Raw genomic sequence first — 18,573 nt, forward strand, 5'->3', positions numbered from 1 at the left:
AGATTTTCCTCAATAATTCATGTGGACATGACTAGTTTAAATATTTAAATATTATGATGTTATTTATTTATTTATCATTAGATTTTTATCATTTTCTATTTTTGTGAACTGTTTCGTGTAACAAAAAGTCGACATTTTATATCAGAAACTTCGGTCTCAGTAGTCTTATTAACATTAGCCCAGTAGTGGCGCTGTTTCGGTTCTGGAAAGAAAATCGACTAAAAGGAAGAAAAAAATAAACAAAGAAGAGTTCCTCAAACGGAAACGGAAACATGTAAAAGTTTAGTTAAGGTGCGATTTTTTTAAAACATTTGGCTCAATAAACGAGGGCGGGGTTTGAGGTGTTCCACGTTCCCACGGCAAACATTCGACTCCGCACGCTCTACTGAGGCTCTTCCCGCCAAATCGTGCAACAAAACGAGCGCTCAGCCATAATCGTTGGGAGGAGGTCTATCTATTTTCTTTTTTTGGTAACTGAAACTAACTACAAGCAAAACATAACCGAAAGGAGAGCCCAGAGAGAGATAAATAACACATTTTTAAGTAAGCCAAAGCGAAAATGTCTTCCCTGAGTGACAAATCTGCGCAGGAAATCAGCGACCTGCTCGATGAATACGGAATAAAGCACGGACCTGTGGTCGGTGAGTGGCACAGATACAACTGTTTCCTATGCGCCCGTTTTTGAATCAGTAGCCGTGTCAGCTAACTTTACAGCTCTTTCCTAGATGAACAGTTTTACCTGTAATAAAGGTTCCCCGTGTCCTGTTTGTTCACAGAATCTACGAGAAACCTGTATGAGAAGAAACTGAAAGAGGCCATGGCTAAAGGCAAAAGAGCCAAACCATCACCTGACAAAACCTACTACAGAGAAGAGGGTGCGATTCACATTTTCATATATGTGTCAAATTAGTCTCGTGTCCTTTAAAAGGCGTGGAAACTCTATACTATCGTAATTACAAAGCCTATAAATTAGTAAAGGAATTACACTGCAGTAATTTCTGTGTAATTATTAATATTATTTATTATTTAAAGGCAGGCCAGTAAGATACAATGTCCTAAGCTCGTTTAAAGCAATTGAACATATAGACATAAACAAATAAAAAGGTAATGATTGACAGTAGCTTCATAATTAATTTTAGATAGTAAGAGTGGGGTCTTTTTCAGTACAAAAATTTATTTATCTGTAGGGTTTTAGTGCATTTAATAATTCATTTTAGTATTTATATTTAAGTTGTTTTTGTTGTTGTTTTTTGTCTTCCACACAAAGAAACACCTAGCCAAGCCAAGCAGCTGGCTAGGCTTTTTACTGTTCTGTTTCAAATGAGAGGTTGTTGATCACGTCATTCACTACAGTCAGAGTTAAGAATGTGCAGCAAACAGTGTAGTGAACATGATATTTGTGTTTTCTTTCAGAGGAGGAAGTCACCTATGTTTACAGGACACCCGTAAGTATCTTTTCCGCACTCCTTCCAGAGGTCTGTACTGCAAAAGCGAGTTCAAGATATTATGCTTGTCTTCCCATTATCTGGACTTCATTTAGGCTAACATCAGCAGCCAGGAGAACCAGTCACACAAAGCTAGTTATCAGCTTGATAAGTTAACCCTGAGGTTGGGTAGATAAGATGAAATGCTGCTTTGTAGTACAGGCCTCAGGTGGGGCCTCAATTGTTTTGCATTACTCTGGAGTGAAAAGACGCATTTTGATTCTAACAGAAATGTGTTAGTTGTACTTACACGTAGCAAAATGCCATACCTGTCTGACCTGGAACAGTACTCATTTCATTTCATAATTTTCTTGTTTCTATTTTGCAGACCAAAAGTGAAGCCTCAGGTGACAGGTCAGTTTTCTCACAAATCCTCCACCATCCTGTGAACTCCCTTTCTCCTGCTTTTATCCCCCCTGTTGTTCAGTCATTTAAATACACAAAACAATCTTAAGTTAGTAACTGCTGCGTGTCTCTGTCCAGGGGGGCTTACCCAAGGGCCAGACAAGAGTGGAATGAGAGAGATTATCAGAACGAGTGAGTGAAAGTCTTACAAACTGCTGTTTTTGGGAGAAACACAAAAACCCTTCATGAACAATTGTTTTTAACCTTTTTCTCCATCTACAGGACATCCTACTCGAACTACTCGAAGCCCAAGCCTGAATACAACAGAAGCAGTTATGGTAACGAGTAAGTATTTTTGTATCTATGGTCATACCTCTTTTTTTTTTTTTGCAGACAAACTTCAACCTCAAAATGCTAAGCCACCGGGTAAATGCAAATAGCAACGGAATGCTTTTTCATTCAAAATACATTACCTCCTTAAGAGTTAAGAGTTTAAATGAATTTCAAATCATTGCTTTTTTTCATCTTCTTTAAAAACAAGGATATGCTTTGGTTTTAGTTTTAAGAATCTGCAGCTCTGAAGTTGTGAAATCAAAATATCCATGTCACATTAAAGAATCATTTAGACTGACAGCTCTCTAGTGCAAAGTCTGTATGATGTCCCATTGCGCTTTTATGAGAATAGCACAGGTAATTGTCCCGTGGGCTCACAGGGAGTGAGTGGTTATCTCATGCTGTGCCTCCTGCATGGTCTAATATGGCAGCTCCCTTGTGAAGATGTGTCATCATTTCAATACGCTTATGCAGTCCCACAACATTTATTTCCATCCAGAGTTGCTTTAATTTTTTGCCAACATCCTGTATTGATGACAGTATTGTTGGAGCACAGCGTAAAGTCTTCTCTGCATAGCTCAAAGAGTCTCAGTGGGGTTAATGTCAGGATTCATGATGTCTTGTGCTCCCTGAACTACTCTTTTAGTTTCAGTGTGATGAACTGGAATTGTCATCAGGGGAGGGGAAATCCACTGATGGAAAAATCTGGTCATAACACTTATTCAGATAGTCAGCTGACCTCTTAATTTGGGCACATAACTGTGCTGATCCTAGACCCCAGATCATAACAATGCCCCCACAGGCTTGTACAGGAGGCACTAGGCATGATGGGTGCATTGCTTCCTCTCTTCTCTTCCTGATGAGCAATCCCTCGAGAGCAGGTTAGACCTGGAGTCATCAAACCACTTGACCTTTATCCACGATTACAAATCATGAATAAAATTATGCAAATTATGCTCCCAAGCAAAACTTCCAGGTTTAAATAATGTTCTGAATAATTTTAACCCAACTTTAATAGTTTCAGCAGTCTCTTTAGTTGTTCTCTTTGCTTGCTCCAGGGCTAATAATTTGGCCCATCAGGTCCATCTTGTTTTTTCTCACAAGCACAGGATATGTTTTCTGACATGGGTGTGCTTCAGTCAGGACTAAATAACCTGCTCCCAGCAGAAAAACATTAATAACTGCAGTAATTATCTAGTGAAAGGTTCCTGCTATTCACTTAGTTAAATCCAGAGGTTGACTGTTTATAAGGTCACCATAGTGTACAGTATTGAGCGGCATTTAATGCCCAACCCTCCTAGAAACTACCCATACGTATCAAAACTCTTGGATCATATATTATTATTTAGAAAGAAACTTATATTCAGGGCAAACCTTATGTCTATGATTTTGGTTATTTGTTCTTTGAGTGTTCTTGCTATTTTACGCTTTCACCTCCTCGTTCAGAGGCAGATATGGTGTTTAATGATGTGTTGTTAAAAGTGAACCAATTACAGTGTATAAAAGAAAGTGTAATTAGACAGGCTACAATGTAACATTTTGATGCACTGGTAATACAATTCATTTTAATTTGAAACTTTTAAGTTCACACATGTTACTAAAGTTGAATTTTAATCTTTGATGCAGAGTAATAACTTGTAATGTAGTCAGAAAATTATCTAACATTTCCTTTAGCATTAATTTAGAATATGCATAGCATCTTATTCTGTCTTACCATCAGTCCAAAAGCACACCAGTAATATTTTTAGGAGGCTCTAATTATTTTGCACTGACCTCTTATCAAACTGAAAGTCTGTGGGAGCAATTTTCATGCCAGATAAAAACAAGCGATATCATACTAGTTTGAGATGCAGAATTTTAACTATGTACTGATGCATGATTTCCCCCGATTTCCTTTCCAGACCCGACATGTATGACACTCCGTCCACTTACAGAAGCACCTACGCTAAATCGCCACCCATGAAATCGGGTCAAGATGTTCCAGATGCACCAAAGTCATCACGTCTGATCCCACTGTGGGTTCAGTTTGTGTTCTTCCTGGCTGTGGCAGTCTTCCTCTACTTAGTTTTTTCCACTATGGAGACAAATGAAACCCCCAAAGGGATAAAATGATTTTTTTAAAAACCATTATTTCCTTATATTGAATTTTAAGGAATGCACATGATTAAATGCATGCATTTTAGACATTTTATGCAAGATTGTGTTTTTAACAGCAGTACATTCTCTGCTTATGCTTTTAGGCAAAATGTTTATTTGTCACTGAGCTTCAGTACATTATCACTACTCGAATCAACCAGCCCACCACTTTAAAACACACTAAAATCTTCCTCTTTTTTATCTGGACACAAGCTGTCCCTCCATCTGCAGTTTCAAGTGATCTGTCGAGGTTTTAAGAGATGATCGTCGACAGCTTAGTCCAAATATGGGCGCAATTGACCATAAAACATTCAAAGAGTATCACGCAAGATTTTGAAGCTCATATTTTAAAGCTTCAGCTGATTGTCTCTCTTTTAGCCTCTGCAGTTCACAGTGAATCTGTCTGCATGACCAAAATTTGGGTGGCAGGGTTTTTTTTTTCTTTTTCTTAAATAAACATCAAACTTGTACAACATGCATACATTTCTCTCAATATTTTTCGACAGGCTATTTCCCTCAAAACAAAAACTCGTGGCACTGCGTCGACCCAACCTGCATATCCACTTAGTTATTCAGTATGTACCTTTTTCCCTCAACATACTGCTAGTAATGCAGGTGTTTTGAATTCATTGTGTATTTTTAAATATTTGTAGTTTACGGGTCCAACAATGTTTCCATTTTTCAGTTATCAAGTATATTTTGGACATTTTCAAACCAGCTGTAATGCAAGTGCCTCTGTGTATTTGGAGATTTTAAAAAAAGGTTTGGGTGGGGTTAAAAATGTAAAAGGTGCACTAGACGAGCTGTTGCCCCCAGTGTTATGATTTGATTCAGTATAATTAAGCTGGATATCATATTTTTGTACTACATAATCCAACTTTACCATCAGCCGGGTTTGTTGTGATTTGTTTTGTATTCCTGTTTCAAAATTGTAACTATTAAAAACGAAGCTTATATATGTAAACATTTAAAGCTTTAGGTATTTTGTTTTTTATTGAAGTCACTTTATTGGGTACACCTATTCACCTGCTTGGTAAAGCAAATATCTTATCAGCCCATAACATGGTAGGTAGACGTCGACCTGCTGAAGTTCAAACTGGCCATCAGAATGGGAGAAGAAAGATTATTTGAGTGACTTCTAACACTGCGTGGTTGTTGGTGCCAGATGGGCTGGTCTGAATATTTCAGAAACTGCTGATCTGGGATTTTCACACACAGCCATCTCTGGGGTTTACAGAGAATTGTGCAAAAAGAAAATATCCAGTGAGCAGCAGTTTTCTTTGTTGACGCCAGAGGTAAAAGGAGTATGGTCAGTCTGCTTTGAGCTAATAGTCGGACAAGAATAACTCAAATTGCCACTCATTACAACCAAGGTATGTAGATAAGCAACTTTGAATGCATAGCAGATGGACTGCAGCAGCAGCAGACCACACTGGGTGCCACTCCCATCAGCTAAGAACAGCAAGCTGAGACTGGAATTCACAAAGGCTCGCTAAAATTCAACAAAAGAAGACCGGAAAAGCACAACTCTCAATTTTCTGCTTCAGTATTTGGGTGGTACGGTCAGAATTTGGCTCAAGTAACATGAGCATATAATAATCTTGTACCATGGCACAAAGCTCAGATCATCTCCAGCTGGTTTCTTGAACATGAGTTTAGTGTACTGATTTGGTTTCCACAATCACCAGCACAATACTCTAACTGGGCATCAGCCAGGCTTTTACACGTCGCTGCTCCTGCTCCTCTTTTCTAGTACTATGGCAAATTAATTTTTTGTACTATAATAAAAAACATAATCCCGAAATCCCAGTTAGGCCACTGAAAAAACCAAAAAGAAACAATGGTGTGGAAGAGTTGCTCAATCAATAGCATAGTGACCTCCATAACACTATGAAGCCACTGTGCCATTGGCTGACTGAAACCTTTAGTGTTCAGACCCCCAGGGGACACATACGCAGAGCACACTGAAAGGGACCAAGGAAAAGAAAAACAGGTGCATGAATGCTAGGGTGCAGCTGAATAGTCAGATTTGCTTAGCAGCGCTCTTGCATGAGGGAAGTGACCCAGACGTATCTGCATCTGTGAGGCAGCTTTTAATAAGAGCTACTCAAATTCTCTGAATACTAAGGAAAGGTGCTTCAGTGCTTCATGTGTTTGGCATAGGATAGATTAGACCAAGCTTCTGAGTTAATCTCATAGGGATGCATCATACGACCATCATGAAAACAGCTAGGAAAAGTGACAACCTGGCCCAGATCATGTAAATATTAAAATATTTCCATTTCCATTACCAGTTTCTTTTGAATTCTCAACAACAGGCTGTTTATCACTCCCAAACTAATAGGATTGCTACTGTGATAAAATCTGCTTCTAGGTATGTTTTGGTGGGAATTACCTGACATGAAGAACAGGTTTATTTATATAAGATTGAGCTGTTTAGATCTTTAAGAAACACAACAGTTCGATTTGCATTTGCAGTGTCTGTACTGCCACACTTTTGGATCATCATGGAGCTTTATGTCAGCCGGGATAAGTGAACAGGGAGCTGGAAGGTTTGGAGTGTTGCATCTCCATCCAGCTATGAAATAAGAAAATAAGATGTAGTCTCATTTTGTTAGGCTATAAGTCCTGCATGAAACGACATGGTAAAGAACACATGCGGGTGAATTAAGAAGTGCATTTTGGATATTGTAGTTTCAGCACTGCACAGTACTGCTAGAAGCCCTCCAATCTCCTTCACACCTTTCCTTGACCTCCTGACTTTTTCCAACAAACTCAAGGAAAAGTGTTCCGTGAAATAAGGTAGGAGGTAATTGTCTGGACTATTCAACCACACCCGACCCCACAAATCCACTTTGCACTAAAATTAGCACTCCCACTTAGTACAAAAAAAAAAAAATGCACAAATACATTTACACACACTTTCTAAGCTGCATGGTAATCATCGTGGGCTATCATTATCTAAGCAGTTGCTCAAGCGCCTGCAAGACAGTCACACACATAAACCGTCAAAATTTTCAAACAACCAGCAAATTCGTAAAAGTTGTCATGTGCAAGTTTATGATTTCTAGTGTGCAAATGTTAAAGAATGCAGTAAAAGTGCAGAGGGCTAACTAGACGTGCACAGTATTATCCAAAACAGAATACGGTTTATTCTGAAACAGCAACCTCTTCATTACATTGTTAATGACATAAGATGCATAGTAGTGTTAAACTTTACATACAAAAATGGCAATTTATTCTTTAAGGATCATTGATCTGTAGGCAAGTATGCATCGAGCCTTTAATGCCTCTCATTAGCGTCACTTTTTAAAAAAAAAAAACTACATATACATAGATACCTACGTCACAGTTTCCCCAGTTTAGCTTTTAGTAGCAATTTCCACCTCATACATCACAGCAATAGTCATGTCTGAGTGAATCTCACAGCTACTCTGAGTCTTTATCGACTTGGATCCAGAAATAGTTTCTACAGTCCGTTAGACCGTGTCTGAAATCATTCACTACGCTTTGTTACTTTTCATTGAGTCCTGTGTAGAGGATTATGCTACTCAAATATGATGGGTAGGTGTCGACTAAATAAATACAGGCATGCATTTTTGTGATAAATATATATTACACCAAGGATTCCCCCCCCCTAATGATTAATGCACATACTTCTGTGGCAGTTTGTTTCCTTTCTCATATTAGCCATTTTTCTTCTTCCGTGTTGGGCTTGTTTGCAGTGCATTGTGGGGTTGAATGAGTCCGCTAAATAGCATGTAGTGATCCCATACATTTTATAGTGAGGGATTTCAGACACAGTCTTCTGTGGTAGTGTCACAACGATGCAAAGCTGAATGGTCACTCAGGTCTTTTGTTCTGCCACAGTAACAAAGACGAATGAAGTAACGCAGCCTTAGATTGGTCGGTGGTAATCACAAGTAAAGACTGTCTCATCCAGGATTTAGTGAAATGGTTCCAGCTGGCACCTTTTCCAAAAGGTGTGGTAGATTAGGAGCCAAGCTGGTTGGTTCTGTTTTTACATCTCCTGCCATCTAGATCCATGAAGGACACACGGAGAGCCCTGAAAATTGGCTTGAAAAAGGGAAATATATATTACTCTCCAATAAGTCAGTCGAGACACAAATTCTACAAAAGCATATAAGCAATAAATTAAACTACTAGAGTGGCTATAACGCACATGAAATTCATGTTTGTATTTTATTTACTTGATCAATAGCCTGGTTGCAATTACATTTTTTTTCAACTTTGTATTTAAGCTTGTAACTGACATTTATGCAATATAATCAAGTAAATGCAGAGTAAACACAAAGAATGTGTGCTTAAATCCAAAGAGAATTTGAATAGTTTTCTTCAACATACACTAACATATAATATATATATTAGTGCTGTCAAACAATAAAAATGGTTAATCAGATTCATCACAGGGTTACTGTGGATTAATTTTGATTAATCACGATTAAATATCATTCATTTTTATTCATATTAATTGCATTTCAATTTACATGTGCAAACCGACTCGGAAAAAAAGGGGAAATATACACACTTAACACGTTTATTGAACATCTTGAACATTCGTGTTAACAAAAAACTCCATAAACATGTATCCACTCTCTCTCTGCCACTCTTGGGGAGGCACTTCAAGTCTTTGAAACGAGGAACCAAAGCTATGTAAAGCGCGTGTTCTCAACGACATTAATAGGTGTGCAGTTTGTTGCAATCCACTTGGCAATTGTGTCAGTCAATATTTCCGAGGTAGACTTACTGAGTCCCCGATGCTGCGTGAGTGTACTGTCGCAAGCTGGGTGACGCTTTAGCCAAAGTCCTAGCAGCATCCCCAGCTAATGTATGCTTCACGTCGATGAGATATTTCAAGCTGGAAGTGCTTCGGTGAAAAGAAAATTCCTTCTTGCACAATGTGCATAATACTTTATGTCGGTTGACTGTTCCGTCTTGGTTTTTTTTAATGCTCAAATTTCCCATTGAGCGAGCCAATGTGCGTTTATCATTTTCAATATTGAATTGATTGGTTCAGCTGCCCGTCACTTTCAGAACAACTCCCCATTTGCACATGTGCCAGGGTACCTCCACTTGGACAAATTGCCCAAAATACATTGACAGGAAAATTTCAGGGATTTTGAGTCATTCCGCACTCCAGATGCGTTAATTGCATTAAAAATTTAATCTCGTTGACCGTAATGGCAGATTAGTTTGCGTTAACGGTTAATTTCGACAGCGCTAGTTTATATACTAAAAAACACATTAAACTGTTTTTTAAAACAAATAATGGCAAAAATTAATAAACTTCTATCCCTGTCAAAAGGTAAATTGTTACCATATTTTTCCGCACTATAAGGCACACTTAACATCCTTTAATTTTCTCAAAAATCGACAATGCGCCTTATAATCCGGTGCGCCTTATGTATGAATTCTGGTTGTGCGTACTGACCTTGAACCGATTTTATGTGGTACACGGCGCTCAAAAATCTGTCAAAAAATGTTTTAGTATGTCTTTGGTAAGCTACGAAGCCGCACCGCTTGACGGATTGTCGGAGCATTAAGGCTACCGTAGCCAGGAGCCTCGCACAGTAATCTGGGTCCAAAACTCCGTCCCTTTCAGGTCCAAAACACTGCAGCATCACTGAGAGTTAAAAACTGTCTAAATTCTTTCATCTTTAATAAAATGATCAGCGTTGCTGCTTTACCGGGTGTAACAATTAAGTTTAACATCCAGGCATCCATGAAAACAGAATGTATAAAATTTAATGGAGTTAGAAGTTAGCAGGAAGTTAGCTCGCTAGTTTCCTCCTAAACATCATATTGCATGTTCTGACTGAGAGATTTCTGAAAAACTTAAAACTTACAGCTCTGCTATCACTTCCAACATAAATGAAGACAGAAAACTTAACAACAGTGATATTTGTAGGGTTACTGAAGTTGGGCTAGCTGGTATATAATGATGTGCTACGTGATCGCTAGCGACACAGCTATGTTAGCATCCGGTGCGCTGTATGTATGAAAACAGACCCATTCATCGACAGTGCGCTTTATAATCCGGTGGGCCTTATGGTTCGTGCACGAATTATGTACTGAAATACCTTCAGGTATCTGCTGCCTGCATTCCAGATCACAGCTTGTTTGTCGATAAAGCAATATAAGTGTTGTCCACACCTGCCAACAGAAGCACACTTCTTACCCTTGGGTACATACACAGGATGCTTTCAGAAAAGAGAGTTATTCAAATCTCTGCTGCAGGTGAAAAGGGAACTCACAGGTTCTGGTCTCTCTCTCCAGCTCTGAGGGCTTCCTCTCCTTATTACACAGTACCTTGGCCACAATGACTATGATGATGAGAGCCACCACAAATGTCAGACCAGACACGAGCCAGCTGATACCCATTGGACTCAGGATGGGATCTGGATCTGAGAACCAGAGGATTTTTCTGTAGGTATGTGTAACTTGTATATCTAAATAAAACAAATATTAAAGAAAACAAAAAACATGTTTTTTTTATATCGACATGCAACATAAAGTCTCACCTCTGACGGCTATAGGCAGGGGCTGGCTCTCTCTGGAGACGAAGGTACGCCCGCCTAGCTGGACCCGGTACAGGCAGTAATAGTAGCCCTCGTTGGAGCTCTGGGCGTTAGGAAAGGTGAAAGTGACGGACGGGGTGAGTGCGGGCAGAGTCTGGCGCACTGTGCCATTAGAGCGGATCAAACGCAGCTGGAAGGAACCCCCGGGGTACTGTTGTAGGGTGGAGCAGGTAATATTAAAACTTTGGCCTTTGATGACAGAACCAGCCGGGGCCTCAGCGGACGTGTTGTACCAGTGCTGGGGAGTCAGGAGCTCCACTGTAGACCAGCCAATAAAAATGAAATAATGAAACTGGTTAATCAATGTCAGAATTTTAAAATAATGTCAAAAAAGATGGACAAATGGAGAAAAATCCAACATGGTTTCAGTTTTGGTCAAAACACTTTAAAAAACAAAATTCCCCAAAGAATTCACTCACCAATTCCAATCACTGAATTTGGGTATTTCAATCACTTCAACATCCACAGGTGTGTAAAATCAAGCCCCTAGGCCAGTGGTTCTTAACCTGGGTTCGATCGAACCCTAGGGGTTCGGTGAGTCGGTCTCAGGGGTTCGGCAGAGCCTCCACCGTGACATGCATGGCTCATTTTGTGCACCAATAAAAAAACATATATGTCTTGAATTTGAAATAAATCATATTTTATTTTTCACTAAAGAGGGGTTCAGTGAATGCGCATATGAAACTCGTGGGGTTCAGTACCTCCAACAAGGTTAAGAACCACTGCCCTAGGCACTGCTTTTACAAACAGCTGTAAAACAATGGGTCGCTCTCAGGGGCTCAGTGAATTTCAGTGTGGTACCATGACTGGACTTTTTACCTGAGCAACAAGTATAGTCCTGCAATTTCCTCACTGCTAAATATTCCAAATTCAGCTGTTAGTGGTATTATAAAAAATTAAAGGAATTGGGAAAGACAGTAACTCAGCCACAAACTGGTAGGTCATGTAAAAAGTCACAGAGTGGCAGCGGATGCTGAGCGCAGAGTTGGCAGAGGCCACCAATTTTCTGCAGTCATTCACTACAGACCTCCAAACTTCATGTGGCCTTCAGATTAGCTCAAGAACAGTATGTAGACAGCTTCATGGAATGGGTTTCCACGGCTGAGCAGCTGCATCGAAGCCTCACGTCACAAAGCACAATGCAAAGCGTTGGATGCAGTGGTGTTAAGCGCACCGCCACTAGCCTCTAGATCAATGTAGACAAGTTCTCTGGAGTGACAAATCACGCTTCTGTCTGGCAATCTGATGGATGAGTCTGGGTTTGGCGGTTGCCAGGAGAACAGTACTTGTCTGACTGCATTGTGCTAAGTGTAAAGTTTTATGGAGGGGGATTATGGGGAACTCTTAATGCTTCAGCGTACCGAGACAAGTTGAACAATTTCATGCTCCAGCTTTGTGGGAACAGTGGCCCCCAGATGCCCCTTCCTGTTCTAACATGACTGTACACCATAGCACAAAGCAAGGTCCATAAAGACATGGAGGAGGAAGTTTGGTGTGGAAGAACTTGACTGGCCTGCACAGAGTCCTGATCTCAACCTAAAGGAATGCCTTTGGCATGAATTAGCGCAGAGACTGCGAGCCAGGGCTTCTTGTCCAACATCAGTGTCTGACCTACAAATGCCCTTCTGGAAGAATGATCAAAAATTCCCATAAACACACTCCTGGACCTTATGGAAAGCCTTGCCAGAATAGCCATTATAGCCGCAAAGGGTGGGCTGATATCACATTACAACCTATAGAGGGTTTTAATGGGGTGTCACTCAATTTTTTAAGTGCGTGTAAACAGATGAGTGAATACTTTGCCAATATAGTGTATTTTCCTATCTAATCTGAACATTTCTAGCCAGTTGAGGGAACTTCATTCTCAGTCATCAATAACATTTTAATAATCTGACACACATTAATAAACAGTCAGATGTCGTACAATGGAAACAGAAATCTGCACAGACGCTTCTAAAATGCTGTTTTTGCTGTGTGAGCACCCATCTGTTTATGGCAGACATGCTGGGTGTGACTAACCAGTCTGAACCAGTCTGCCTGCTAACACTCTGTACATCTTCAAGGTCAGTTTTCCTTATCAAGATGTCTCCCACCGAGGTGCGTCTGTGCACTCTGTGAGTGCAGAAAATATTTTGCGAGTCTGTTCATGCTGATCCTTTTGCATAGGCTCTTATGACACAAAAGACATCTGAAGTGTTCTTGAGTTTTCAGATTCACACCACAGCAGATTGCACAAAACATAATGTGCAACTGAAAAGGGCAATGGCGCAATAGTGTTACTGTCAAAGCAGCAGTGACTCACCTACAGTGATGTTGATTGCGTTGCTGGGTGGGGAACTGAGAAGCCTTGTAGGAAAGCCACTCTTGATCCTGTACCCACAACTGTAGCTGCCTTGGTGGAAAGTCTCTACATCGGACAGGGTGAGCTCCATCATATTCTGGGTCTGGTCTGCTCTCTGTGTAACCAGCGGTGTGGACACTCCATTTTTGTACAGGTGAAAGTCACTGAGGTGATGACCCAACAGAACCCTGCAGACAAAGCGAACGGACTCCCCAGGGAAGAACACAGTGTGGGGTGACATCAGGGTGAGGATGGGTGTTAAAAGAGTACCTGAGAGAATAGAAAAAAATATATAACCACAACATTGCATTACATTTTTCAGTTATGACACTGACACTCAGTCCAGAGTCTTTATGTATCAACAAAGCAGAAATGACTCAGCACTGGTTCTCAGCAGTGTGCGATCTCACCTGAGCACTTCACGCTTGCATCGTTCTCATGGGTGCAGTGCAGGTTGCTGTTGAGGACAACACTGCAGTGTAATAAACTGCTCTCCTGTCCAGAGCACTGGACTTGATGCAGCCAGATAGGTCCACTGGCTTTACGAAATCTTAGACCATTATGGACATTTTCAGCCAAGCCACAACCTAGCTCCAAGCACACTACATCAGCGGCCCGGAAATCCCATCCGTAGTCGCAGACAGTTCCCCATTCCTTGTGGCGAAGCACCTCAACTCTGCCAGAACAATTGTTGTCCCCATCCACTAGTCTGACCCCACCTGAGGATCAGGAGGAAACTACTTAGACATACAAAGTGCAAGCCAGTGAATGCAGGAGGTTTAAATCAGTTCTAGGCTTACCGAAAGCAGTCACTCTATCCCACAGAGCACCCAGCAGGCCTGAAAGGAAATAACAAAAACAAAAGAATAGTAGCCATTTTCTTGCTTGTTCATTATTAGAGAGTCCAGTTTTGGTGGGAGTGGGAAACTACAGCTACAACCTTGTGATCCGTTAATGTGAAGCCTTAAAGATGTGCCTGATAGGCTTTCTACCTGATTTCAGTGGACTAGATGCCTCAGATGTCACCCAACAATTCATCAAAGTTGCAATAACTGTCCATTTTAAAATAGCACTCACTAAGACCTTCATGAAGGTCATATTGAAAAACATTTTAGCTGAGCAATTCCGATGCAATTCGCAGTAAAAGTTATACCATAGTGGTTACTGTTTATATAAGCTAACGAAACAGTTTTGTAACGTTAGAAATCAGTTTGCCCACTTATATGATTTTAAGCAGATTTTTTGTTAGTTTTTTTAGTTTCACGTGGGTGAATACATATATGATGTGTAACCAACGACAAAGTCCTACCTGGTTATCTTATAATCACCAGAATATGAGCCCCAACCTCAGAGCAACCTAATTCACATACAGCTGGAAGACAGGCCAAGCTAGGCATTTTTAGCTTACCCGTTAAAAGGATGTAAAGGAATCCCATCAGCATCTTCTCCTCAGCCTTCCATCGGCTGTGCAGGGAGCCCGTTGTCTTGCTGTTGGTGCAGACAGCCGCTGAAACACATCGGCTAAGAAGACTCGGGTGGGCTACTGAACCAAGCAGAAACTCACGAGGAAGAAAGGGCTAACGGCTAACCGAGTGTAAACAGCTAACAGTGGGGCAGCAGCGGCCGTAGATAAAAACATTATCGAGATATGAGCAGTGGCAGACAATGGAGTGGTGAACAGTGGATTCCTGCGCACAGATCAAGTGAGTCTCCTGCTGTTCATTGTGACGAATCCAGGTGTTGCAAACAGCGTTGCAACGTCCATAGCTACCTACGTGCCTTCTGGCTGCCGTACTCACGTCAACGGTGACATTAGCCAGCCAGGTGCTGAGTTCTTCGCTCGTGCTAGGCCCTGCTAGATTGGATCAGCTCTGCTGCGACCCGCCCAAACAAATTCCTAACAACCAATCCTCCAACCTATCCAGACGGTACTAACGAATCACAGCACAGCTGCTCTCCTGCTCCCAGCCTCGGCTCCTTCTCTCTACCACAGACAGGGGTCACCATCCAGCCGCAGTGCTACGCTGGTCTCACCTTTCGTCTTTGGAAGTGGTGGACTGCAAAAACCATTATCACCAAGTACAGATACCGATACTTTTAACTTATGCAGGCGGAATTTGTGGGGTAAAGCACGGTGTCAGGATTTATAGCATGAATGCATCACTAATATGCTAAAAAACAATACGTTTTAATGACCACTACATATTTGGATTTTTGCTTTCCCATTGATTTAACACTCATAATGGGCATTCATCCCTGTTCTTTTTTCCAGGATGGATTGATTGTGCAGCATACACCATTACTTTACTTTAAAAACCAGAATTGAGTGCACACGTTTGATTTTATTTTGGATTTTCTTTCATCTTTAAGGGTCCAAAATGTACAAGCAGATTTTAATATGTACATTACTCACTTAAGTCTTTTAATAAGTGGTGCTGAAGGTTCTACAGTGTCTTTTGAACTGACAAGACCAAGCGTTATTATATTATTGTTAGTGATTAGGATTTACTACAAATGGTCAGTCACTGGACTGACCAATATTGAGAACAATGGCAAAGTCCAAGGAATTATAGATTTACATATGTTGGGAAGGTCTCTTGGAGTCATTTCCAAACAACTGCAGATTCTAAGGTCATCAGTTCAAAAAAACTGTGCATAAGTACAAGTTATTCAGATGTGTCACCACGTTGCCAAGTTCTGGAAGAAGGCCCTAACTGTCACCCTCAGATGAGAGGAAATTGGTTAGGATGTTCAGGAACAACCAAAGCTCAATCCTGCCATGAACTGGAAATTGCTGGAACACCAGAAGTCTCTGTCCACAGTGAAGAAAGTTTCACTTTGCTGAGAAGAAAAAAGGATCACCTGCTCCAAATTGATGCCTTCAAGCGCCACTGAAATTTGCAGACAAAAATTATTTGGCCACAATTAAAAAAAATATGTAAGGTAAAGGTGAGGCTTTCAAACATAAGAACATTGTATCATTTGTCAAGCACGGTGGTGGTAGCATCGTGCTCTGCGGCTGTTTTGCTGCCAGTGGGACTGGTAAATTGGACAATGTGGATAGAATGATGGAGGAGGACTACCTCCAAATTCCCAAACACACATCAAAACTGGTTTTGGAAAGGCTGACGCAGGTTAACATGAAGCTTTTAGACTGACCTTCCCAAGCTTCGACCTCAACCGTGTTAAAAAATTTATGGACTACACTTAAAACCAGAGTCTGTTCCAGGAATCCAACCAGTTCAAATAAACTCTACCAATTCTGCCAATAAGAGCAATCAATTATCAAGCCAGAAGTATGGCAGAAGCTTGTTGGTGACTACAAAATGAATCTGGTTGAGGTGCAACATGTCAACTAAATATTAGTGGGAATGTATGTATATACTTGAGCCTGTATGTATACTTTGGAGAAAATTCCAAATTAATTTGTACTTTGCACCCAGTTCATGTTTTTTAAAGTCATTAAAGATGTTTGCTGTACAATCATTCCACCCTGGAAAAAAACAGCTCAAAGAAATCATTAAAAGCCCAAAATTAACATGATATTCATGCTCATGAGAATATGCAAACTTCTGACCACAGCTATAAGTTTCCTGGATCTTCGTTTCCTCTCTGGAAGGACAGTGCCAGTGTCTCTTTGCTGGGCTCTGGGTATTTTTCCTCCTTGTCTCTTCATTTTCTGTTTTCTGCTCAGAGTTCTTATTTTCACAGTTTTTCATATGTTTGTATAAAATGTTGTCATAGCAGATAAAATCCTTCCTGCACGCATCACTGTCTGCTGTGTTTTCATTTACAGCCACAAAATAATTCCACAGGAGTCTCCTTTTTTTCCTGCCATCATGCTCTCACTCACTGTCTGCTCAGCACTGTTGAGTCATATGATCCCACACTACAAAACACAATAGAGCACAGCAGGCATCTCCCTTCATTTTGAAATTGAAGTGTGTGTGAATGTGTAACGATCTAGTTGCAATGCCCATGTTGATATTGATACTATGGATATTTGGATCAAACCACCCACTCATAGCTATAGAGATACCTGGAAATACCAGGCTCTGTACTATCACAGTACATACAAAACACAAAATTTGGTTTAATGTGACAGCAGATTTTCAGGTTTCCAGTCTTCTGTTGTACCAATTTAGAGAGTCCATGCAAACTGTAGCCTTAGTTTCCTGTTAATTAGCTGACAGGAGTGGCACCTAGTGTGGTCTGCTGCTGCTGTAGCTCATCTGCTTCTACGTTTGACATGTTGTTGACAGTCTCTTACCTCTTGTGTGTATATATAATGATGTGAAACAGTATTTGGCCTCTTGTTTCAGATCACGAAACAAATTGTAGTATTAGACAAAGATAACCAGAGTAAATCCAAAATGTAGTTTTTAGATGATGGTTTCATTTATTAGGGGGGAAAAAAAGAAATGCAAACCTACCTGGCCCTGTGTGAAATAAAAATAATTGTTCCCTAAGTCTAATAACAGTTTGGCACCCATGGGAGCAAGAACTGCAATCAAGTATTTGTTTTTCACATCACTGTGGATCTTTGCAGTTGTTTTAATTCAGCCTCACTGGACAGTTTTCGAGCATGAAGACCTGTTTAAGGTCATTGCAAAGCAACTCAATCAGATTTTATCATTTTTATATGATATATGATATGTTGCTTTGGGAGATCTACATCACGTTGTCAGGTTGCACACTACGTTTTCTATTTACTCTGCTTATTTTTTACTAATATTAAAATTTGTTAATTGTGAGAAATATTTTTAAAGAAATCAGGAAGGAAGAAAATACTTTTTCATTGCTCTGTGTATTTGAGAGATAAAATGCAAAAGAGAGCTAGAGCAACTCCCTCTCTCTCATATTTAAATATTAACTTAAATAATCGTGAGTTACCAAGGGCTTTACTAGTAAATATAAAAACAGTTTTTAAAGCCTTTATAAAGGGTGACCTATCAGGAAGTCACACCCTGTATACGTTTCCTAGAATGGGAATTCCACATGACAGCCTTAGCCGCAGTCCTTTGGTCAGAAACCTGTTTGTGCTGGTTGGAGAGGGCCATGTGAGTGAATCAACTAAAACAAAATGCAGCAGAAAGGACGAGTTCTTGATGATTCACCACTGAGCACTCAGATGGTTTCCCAAAACGTATGACTAACAAATACCTGCTTTTATGGCATTTTTCTTTCATTTCACGAGATGTCTTAGATGATGAGGCCAGTGTGTGAATGTGTGTGTAAATGGGTGGATGACAGGTTGTGTAAAGCACTTTGGGGTCCTTAGGGACTAGTAAAGCGCTATACAAATACAGGCCATTTATGAGGCTGTGGTTTTTTC

General features: G+C 40.3%; 2 protein-coding genes across 2 annotated transcripts; one reads left to right on the plus strand and one right to left on the minus strand.

Moving 5' to 3' along the window:
- The first annotated feature begins 298 nt into the window (after positions 1-298).
- On the plus strand, positions 299-5,270 carry LOC102308119 (emerin (Emery-Dreifuss muscular dystrophy)). The gene is made up of 7 exons (XM_005914916.3): positions 299-641; positions 777-875; positions 1,414-1,445; positions 1,813-1,838; positions 1,968-2,021; positions 2,112-2,174; positions 4,064-5,270. The coding sequence occupies exons 1-7, from the start codon at positions 560-562 to the stop codon at positions 4,272-4,274; spliced, it is 567 nt and encodes a 188-aa protein (XP_005914978.1). The 5' UTR covers positions 299-559; the 3' UTR covers positions 4,275-5,270.
- Positions 5,271-7,618: 2,348 nt separating this feature from the next.
- On the minus strand, positions 7,619-15,257 carry LOC102308438. Its single transcript, XM_005914917.3, has 8 exons — positions 14,647-15,257; positions 14,039-14,077; positions 13,649-13,957; positions 13,200-13,508; positions 10,841-11,155; positions 10,574-10,723; positions 10,400-10,472; positions 7,619-8,375 (listed from the first exon to the last, which is right to left on the minus strand). The coding sequence occupies exons 1-7, from the start codon at positions 14,678-14,680 to the stop codon at positions 10,429-10,431; spliced, it is 1,200 nt and encodes a 399-aa protein (XP_005914979.2). The 5' UTR covers positions 14,681-15,257; the 3' UTR covers positions 7,619-8,375; positions 10,400-10,428.
- Positions 15,258-18,573: the final 3,316 nt, after the last annotated feature.

Source organism: Haplochromis burtoni, unplaced genomic scaffold, assembly GCF_018398535.1.
Source record: "Haplochromis burtoni strain Fernald_Lab_line unplaced genomic scaffold, NCSU_Asbu1 Contig_9, whole genome shotgun sequence".
Lineage (NCBI taxonomy): Eukaryota > Metazoa > Chordata > Actinopteri > Cichliformes > Cichlidae > Haplochromis > Haplochromis burtoni.

Bases quoted from the DNA above. Each gene is read 5' to 3' on its own strand.
- LOC102308119 (XM_005914916.3), top strand. From the start codon at position 560: ATGTCTTCCCTGAGTGACAAATCTGCGCAGGAAATCAGCGACCTGCTC. The intron at 2,022-2,111 runs GTGAGTGAAAGT...CTCCATCTACAG, and splicing joins GAGAGAGATTATCAGAACGA to GACATCCTACTCGAACTACT. The intron at 2,175-4,063 runs GTAAGTATTTTT...TTTCCTTTCCAG, and splicing joins AGAAGCAGTTATGGTAACGA to ACCCGACATGTATGACACTC.
- LOC102308438 (XM_005914917.3), bottom strand. From the start codon at position 14,680: ATGCTGATGGGATTCCTTTACATCCTTTTAACGG. The intron at 13,509-13,648 runs GTGAGATCGCAC...CTATTCTCTCAG, and splicing joins TGCAAGCGTGAAGTGCTCAG to GTACTCTTTTAACACCCATC. The intron at 11,156-13,199 runs GTGAGTCACTGC...GCTGGTCTACAG, and splicing joins CGCAATCAACATCACTGTAG to TGGAGCTCCTGACTCCCCAG.